At 37.0% G+C, this 7,756-nt stretch overlaps 1 protein-coding gene across 1 annotated transcript; it reads right to left on the bottom strand.

Annotated features, from left to right (window-relative positions):
- Positions 1 to 5,332: 5,332 nt before the first annotated feature.
- On the bottom strand, positions 5,333 to 7,301 carry LOC150102201 (insulinoma-associated protein 1-like). Its single transcript, XM_090399469.1, has one exon. It carries the CDS (start codon positions 7,103 to 7,105, stop codon positions 5,672 to 5,674), a length of 1,434 nt encoding a protein of 477 aa, XP_090255595.1. The 5' UTR covers positions 7,106 to 7,301; the 3' UTR covers positions 5,333 to 5,671.
- Positions 7,302 to 7,756: the final 455 nt, after the last annotated feature.

Raw genomic sequence — 7,756 nt, 5'->3', positions numbered from 1 at the left:
ATATTTAAATATGTACATCATATGGTATGAGTGCTGACAAATTCTCCACTCGCACGATAAAAAATGTGGCAGGATTTCAGTTTAGTATTCTATCATTTAAGCTAGTCTACAAGTCATGAAGTGTTTTGCTAAGCCTATCATATACAAAGAATGTTCCAAAATGTATTTCAAATATTAGGAATAATATAAATATTGATCGTTTCAAATTTGTTCAGTATTTTGTATATAAAGCTGTAAAAACCCTAACCATCTCAGCTGTATAAAAATATATGGAACCCAACTATGATAGATAAAAACTAGCATTCTTAATTTTTTTTTCTGTTTTCGTATTTCAAAATTGTTCCTTATAATTCACTTGCATTTTAAACATAGAAGCAAGCTATCATTTTAATCTATAAATAAAATTTTATATATATTGTTCGAATACAAAATGCACATAGTGACAATGCGTGTATAACGTAGTTGGGTGCTTTTAGAGAAATACCGTATTAGAATCGATATTATTTTGTCAATATTTCGGATTTAGATGGCATTAAGATCAGAACTCATATGTTAGTCTTTTTACACCATATTTCAGGAATACAGTTTTCTTATATAACGTACATAAATGATATATTTAAAAAAATAGACATTTGAAATCAAATGGGTGATTCCTTTCAAAAATTCGGCCAGAAAAATGGAGAAACACGTGTTTGAATTATGTTAATAAAGAATAAACCAGAATAAGCCGAAAAATCTTTTAGAAATATAGTTTATAGGAAAGATTTCTAACTAAAGACATATTCAACCACACCACACCACTTCTTTTGCACAACGCCGGCTAATTTGAGGGTGATTGATATCAAGAAAAACAAAACGTTTGCCAACTAAACAGTTTCTGTTATTTGAGGAATAACAGGGACCAATTGTGGGCCCTGTTATTCCTCAAATAACAGAGACTAGAATACATGGAAACAGGTGAAGTCTCTTTCACAAAAACGACAAATTACTAATAACTGGAGCTGAACTACTTCAAAATACACATAATCACTACCAAAAACTACATAAACACACTCGAAATACCCTATGAAAGCGAAAAAATGCGACTATTCTAAGCATAAGACATCATTGGTAAAGAATCTATATATATTTCTCATCATTCAATCATTTAGCAGCAAATAAAGATGGAAAGGGAAGTATGTCATCTAAAAGAGAGAGAGTTCTTGTTTAAATAGGGTATTCTCTTACATGCAAGCACCACTCTGACTGTCCGGAGAGCACCATTACAAGCTAAGTGACTTAGACATTCGTAAAGCACCATGAACTGAAAAGATCCTTTCCACCCACAACTAGCCAGACTTTTTCGTTCGTTAAAGCTAAGCAAAAACACACAATATCCGTCATTAAAGAGACTTTCCAATACTGCGATATACAAATTAAAGTGTGCATGACCAACTATCTTCTAAATAATAAAACTCTACAGGCGATCCAGTCATTTGGTAGCTTCCTAAAGCACCATAAACATACTTAGAATGACTTGGTATGGGAATTTCCTTTTCCGCTAATGGAACTTTTAAATTACACACAGTAGATAAGTGGAATGTTATTTATTTTTAACAAAAACAATTCAAACAAAGGACAACAAAGAAACTTTAAATTCCTTGTCATTCTCAATACCAAATTAAAATATCAAGATTATTACATATTTAATTTTCAATTTCGCTGTCCTTTTGAACCCAGTAATGTCTTCTGTTTAAAATACTATAATTAGTACAATTCAATAATTATGGTTTTTAGTTTTTAGCGATTATTAGAAATACGATTAACAGTTGTTGCTATTGTAAAATGATATGTATTATAATTCTATCTACATTGATGGGGGAATGGGGGGGGGTTTAAGGCTTCCTTTTAAAACAAATTTTGTTTATGACGATTGTGCGGTGTAGCGAGAGAAGATGTGAAAGGCTTTAAGCAATTGAAACGCTCGAAGGGACGGAATTAATAGGAAATTCAATTTGAAATAGTCCCATAAGGCAAAGCGCGAAAAGTCCTAAAGCGACTGAACTTTGTTTCACAAACATCACAGTCATATACAGCACACGAATCACCAGTGAGATAATACTATCGACACCACATTCAATTTTAAACTACACCATTCAGGTGACACAGAGCTCAAGACTATCTTATTATGTCGCAACTAGAATATTAAACATTTCACTAGTTATTTTTGGTTTAAAATACAAGGGGGAAAATATTCTGTATATAGTCCATTTCCAAAATTACAGCGTTTTTCCTATTTAAAAAGATCCGTAAAAGTGATTATTTCATCTAAGTCAATCCAACCAATTCCAATTGTTTTCAGTTTGGGATTTTTGTTTCTGTACATAATTATAAATTCCTTGTAGAGAGTATTTTTGAGAAGTTTCCGAACATTCTGATGAGAGAAAATGTTAATTATTTGTTATTATATAAAAATATCGATGAAAAGTTCGTCCTCTCACAGGGTGAAAAATCCGAAGAATTTGTTCCTCAGCACATAAATCTTCTTGTACGTTAATGTAAGACTTTAGGGGAACCACACTGAAAAATAAAGATACTAAGTTTTCCATCTTCCTTCTCTTCTATAGCACTCGCGTTTTATTAAGCTGTTCTACTTGATATTTCACGATGAAGTCCTCTAGAGAACTCTGACACACACACACACACACACACACACACACATAACAGTCCTTAAAAATTAAGCCGATTGTGAAAGCTTCAATGGTTATTTGTGTATAGCATCGATGCCCAACTAGAACAGCAATTCGAAATTATCATAAATTCTTACCAGGACGGAAGATTAAAATGCCACACTGGCTACGTATAATTATGGACTCCTTAATTTAATTCTATATACCTGTATTTAATATCAGTGTATAATATTTCGGTGTACTTGGTAATTTTGAAGATACCTAAAAATTTTAAATTATGCACAGTTTATGCATTGCTGGATTTCCCTTTAAGTGTTCTCATCTCTTAGGATTTTTAACATTGTACAGAGGTGGTAATTTTGATTTCGCTAATCTGAATTCCTTTACAATGAGTTTTCCATATTGCAAATTATAATATTAATAGCGAGCAGGTTGTAACGCTTAGTTGTCTATTCCATGATGTATTAATCACTTGCAGTGCTTGAGGTTAGCAAAAAAAAAGAGGAAGTGGGATGATTTATCCAGTTCGGCAAAAAAGTATAACTGGATATTTTAATTCATTTCTAGAAAGAAATGGAATGGAATGCTTCTTCATTTCGCCTCATTTCAAGTACTGATCGTTTGTTATATTAAAGAAAGAATATCCACCATCTTTGCTTATAGATCAATTCCAATAAACCGAATTTATATTTTTAAAATTAAATTATGTGATATATTTCCATGTTTCCTATCTGCTTCTCCTCATCGCAGATGCGATTTGGACGCGACTCTTCGATTGGAAAAACCCGACTTCAAATCGATAAGACACCAGGAACCATTTTAAAGACTTCTTTTTATCTGAAGACGAGTCCTCTCGACTCCTGAAGAGGTAGGTTTTTGGAAGTCAACTTTTTCATCCCGAAAAAAAATATTTTATAATTCAAGTTCTCTGATGTGTTTTATTATTATTATTATTATTGATAATAATAATAATAAATTAATAATCCTTAATTGTTCACAGACAATTAAGGATTAGAGAAATATGTAGTTTTTGGTTCACAACATCAGACGATCGAGAAAATTGTCCATTATTCTGTAAAAGGGGTTTCACTGTTGTATATTAAGCTAGTAATATAAACCTGTATTTGCGTTTTAACTCCGATTCAACTCAGAAATTGAGGTAGCAAATAAACCTGATTTTTTTGAGGCAGGCTCTTTTATTTGTCGTTCATTTTTATAAAGAAATAATTCATTAAATAATGTCTTTAACATATTACTAAATCTCATCAGTTATCTATGCAATGGAAAGGAATAACCTGTGCGAGATTTCCATTAAAATACTCGTAATCCAACTGTGGTGATAAATCTAATTAATGTCTTTAATATACTTTTTAAAATTTATATTGTCGATTTTTCCATCTTCAGTTACTATTAATAAATAACTCGCTTTAAAAAAACAGATTTTAAAATCACCTTAAAAATAATAAAAATATTGTTACATATGTTTGAATTGGGAAATATTAACTGCGTTAGTATCTGATGGTCACAAGAGATTTGTTGAAATACCATCAAAGTTCTAAGAAATTTTTACAATTCATTTCTTTAAATTCTTAGTCTTTTCTTCCGTATAATAACTAGCAAATGCCGAAGTAAGTCTGCGCAACAGCTGCAATAGTTGACTAGTGATTCAAGGAACTAGAAGTTTTTTTTAAAAAAAATACTCAAGTTTTAAACCACCCACATCTTTCGTTACTGTTCTGTTGAAAGCTCTATTTCATTGCGAAAAATCCACCCATATCTAAAATACGTTTTACGAATTAGTGAGACCTTTGTGTGACGAAAAAAAAGGTTCGTAAGTTTCCTATTTGGAAAGATTTAACTGATTTTTAAACCTACGCACTGCACAGGACTCAGCATTAAGTTTCAGCTGGTTTATGCTTATCATATCCGCCTACGAAGATCAATTAGTATTATGAATATTTGTTTAGCTGCTTTAAGGGCTTCTGTATAGATTGAAAGGAAGAGTAGAAGTGAACTAAAGTTACATGGCATGGACAACTCACTGTTGAAGACCACTTTAGCAGACTTTCCAAACATCTCGCGACACCACACATTAAATACTTTTACACAGTCACACATTTTTATTTCTAAGTGAATCTGCAATCAAGCTTTTTAACTTGTGAGTCACATGATGCTTATTTACAACATAATCAATAAATAAGCCCTGTATATACTTTTGCTTTAGGATACATTCTGCAGTATTGTAACTTAACAGCGATCGAAACTGTAATATGTTTTCGTGATTTCATAATAATATTAATAATCCTTCATTGAACATCATAACGGCATCCAAAAATATTTATTCATTTTAACCTTCATCTATCAAAACTCATAACGAAGTTGAATGAAAGACAATATACCAAGCAAACCCAATCAATTGAGTTGCTCGCGTGTATCATGAGTTTTTACAGATGAAGCGAAACGTTATTTTTCTCTCTGATTTTTTTTTTTTTTTTTAATTTTTAGAATTTTACAAAGCTTATGTCAGACACGTAGATGGCGTACATCGAGTAAATTTCGTTTTCCAGATGCTGATTCATTTATTTGTCTAGGAAAGAGGAACAAGCCAAATATTCTAAATTAGTAAACTTATGCAGGTAACTGCATGAAATAGCCAAAAAGCATAAAACCTTTTTTGCAGTTTAGATGCGTTTTTGATTAAATCGGATATTTTAAAAACAGTCGGTTGAATAAAATTTAGAAATATTTGTAGTTTCTACAAATATATTATACATGAGGTTCGACTGAAAATCCTAAAGCAAAAGTTTACCTAAAGAGCATCTTTAGAATTAACTACGAACTAAAAACTTGAACACATACATACGAATTAAAAGACTAGATTTTCATTCTAACAAAAATGACTACAGTTTACGAAAAGAAAAAAAAAAATGACTAGGTATTAATGACTAGTATAGTGGACTAGATATGTCACCTCACATGGCGGCAGGGTCATGACCTCGGTATTAAGTGGACACTGGTCGGACGGAAGGAAGTTGAAGCAGGATGACCTGACGGTTTTCGCTGGGATGGTATTTGTTGATGTGGCGCGTCAAACCTGGAGAACTGTAGAATGTGCTGGAACAATATTTGCAGGTAAAACTCTCTCCGTTGTGAGTTGATGAATGTTTTTCCAGCAACTGTTTGTTCGGGAAGCTTGCCCCACACACAGAGCATGTGCAGTCGGTCACATTGTTACTGATGGCGCTTGCTGCATGAAGCATGGCGTGTTTGGCGCGTTCGGTGACCGTTCGAAATGTTTTACCGCAATGACATGCGAACTCGCCTTCGGGGTCGTCTGCAGATCCCTTAGCTGGAGAGGTGTTGTGTGTCTGGAGGTGCTTTTTCAGATAGGACTGTTTGCGGAACATCTTTCCGCAGAGATCGCACTCGAACTGACCTTCGTCGCTTCCGTCGCCGTTGCAGCTGATCTCGCCCGGCGATGGGGTGTCTCGAAAGCTTTCCGAATCGCTAGGATCCGTTAAGTTCTCCAGCTTCACGGCATCGGATTTGACTAGCTCTGCAGATGGGACGTTGGCAGGCAAGAGTTGAGGTGGGTTGTTGGCCTTTCCCGTGGAGGAGGCGATCGGTCGTGGTTTATGCCAGCGACGATGGGATGCCAAGTTAGCGGGACAGTTGAACACTTTGTCGCACTCCGGACAACGGTACTCCACATGGACGATGCGGGAACAGCGATGTTGAGCGAGGCCAAAGGCATCGGGATAATGTTCTTTACACAGCTGACATACGTAGTCGCCTATCCTATTCTCTATCTTCGCTAGCTCGGCTCTTGCTTCTTCGGTGACGACTACGACGTTTAGGCTGGGATCGATATCTCCCCGTCTTACGGGCGGAGGAAGGTCATCGTCACTGTCCGGGTCTCGGATGAACGTTCCGGATACTGGGGAACTCTTATCTTCGTCAAAGTTCAACTTTCTCGCTACCTTCGACTTCTTTGCTGGTCTCGAGGATTTTCTGTCGCCCTCGCAGCTGTCGGCTGCTCGCTTCTTAGGCGGAAATGGAGTCGAGATTGGGGGGTCATCTTTCGGTCTTGGCGGAGTGCTCGACACCGATTCCTGTAGGTGGTCCAATCGAGGAAAATAGAGAACGGAGTGCCTTAGGGGAGCGAATATCTGAGAGGTGTTTGAATGAGTGGTGGTCAGAGCAAGGGGTTCGTCTTGAACTTTGGCATATGGCGGTGGTGACGGACTGCTGAGCGTAGGCTCCGGAGAGATAGCAAGTTTGGTTACGACAGATGGTGGCCTGGTGACCTTAGATGCGAATCCTTCTCCGGGATCATGATCTGAACTGGAGTCGCTGCGGTCCTCGTCCGAATAGTGGCGAACTCGTTGAGGTAGAGAAGACTTGGAGTAGCGCTTCACTAAGAACCCCCGTGGCATTCCGGTAGGTTAGACCCAGCGTGGAGTAGAAATCCGGCAACAACGGTAAGTCAGTTTCAGCAAAAACTTTCTAAACGACTTCGTGGTCACTTCCGAGGACGACACGCGCCTGACAGCAGGCCAGAAGACGATGCACCGCATGTTCAGTTCTGTCCTCGGCAGCGACATCGCTGACGTGTTCACATGCTCGAGGCTCGTGCAAAGTCGCAAACTCACAAGCGCCACGCCGCACGACGTGAGCGTAACAGCCGAGCGACGCCAACCGGCACCTTTTATTCGACCTGTTACACCACGTGACCCGCAGACTCCGCCTCGTTTGCCATCCCTCCTTTTTTTTTCCCTTTTTTTTTTTTTTTTTTCCCTCGGAGTTTCGCGAGCGTCTCTGCACACACACAAACACACAAAACAGCAGCAAGTCGCGTGGCAGATTCACTTGACGACAGTTCGATTAAGAAAGAGGCAATGCCGCTACATTTCGGCGGGATTGTGGGATAAGACAGCGTTCGTGTGAACTTCTGTACTTTAAGAGCGATTCGGTCAATTTTTTGTGCCCTGCTCACTCCCGTTTGCTACGACGTTTCTGCAATTGTAATATTATCTTTCCCTCTCCTTTATACTTCATAAGAATTTTGAAGTCAGCCTGTGCTAATT

This window comes from Typopeltis vanoorti, chromosome 10, assembly GCF_054136105.1.
Source record: "Typopeltis vanoorti isolate ZY-2024b chromosome 10, IOZ_Tvanoo_1.0, whole genome shotgun sequence".
In the NCBI taxonomy this organism is placed as follows: domain Eukaryota; kingdom Metazoa; phylum Arthropoda; class Arachnida; order Uropygi; family Thelyphonidae; genus Typopeltis; species Typopeltis vanoorti.
Note: the sequence above shows the minus strand (reverse complement) of the source record. Positions and strands in the feature narration are given on the sequence as shown.

What these genes read in the sequence shown, in the direction of transcription:
- LOC150102201 (XM_090399469.1), bottom strand. Translation starts at nt 7,105, where the DNA reads ATGCCACGGGGGTTCTTAGTGAAGCGCTACTCCAAGTCTTCTCTACCT.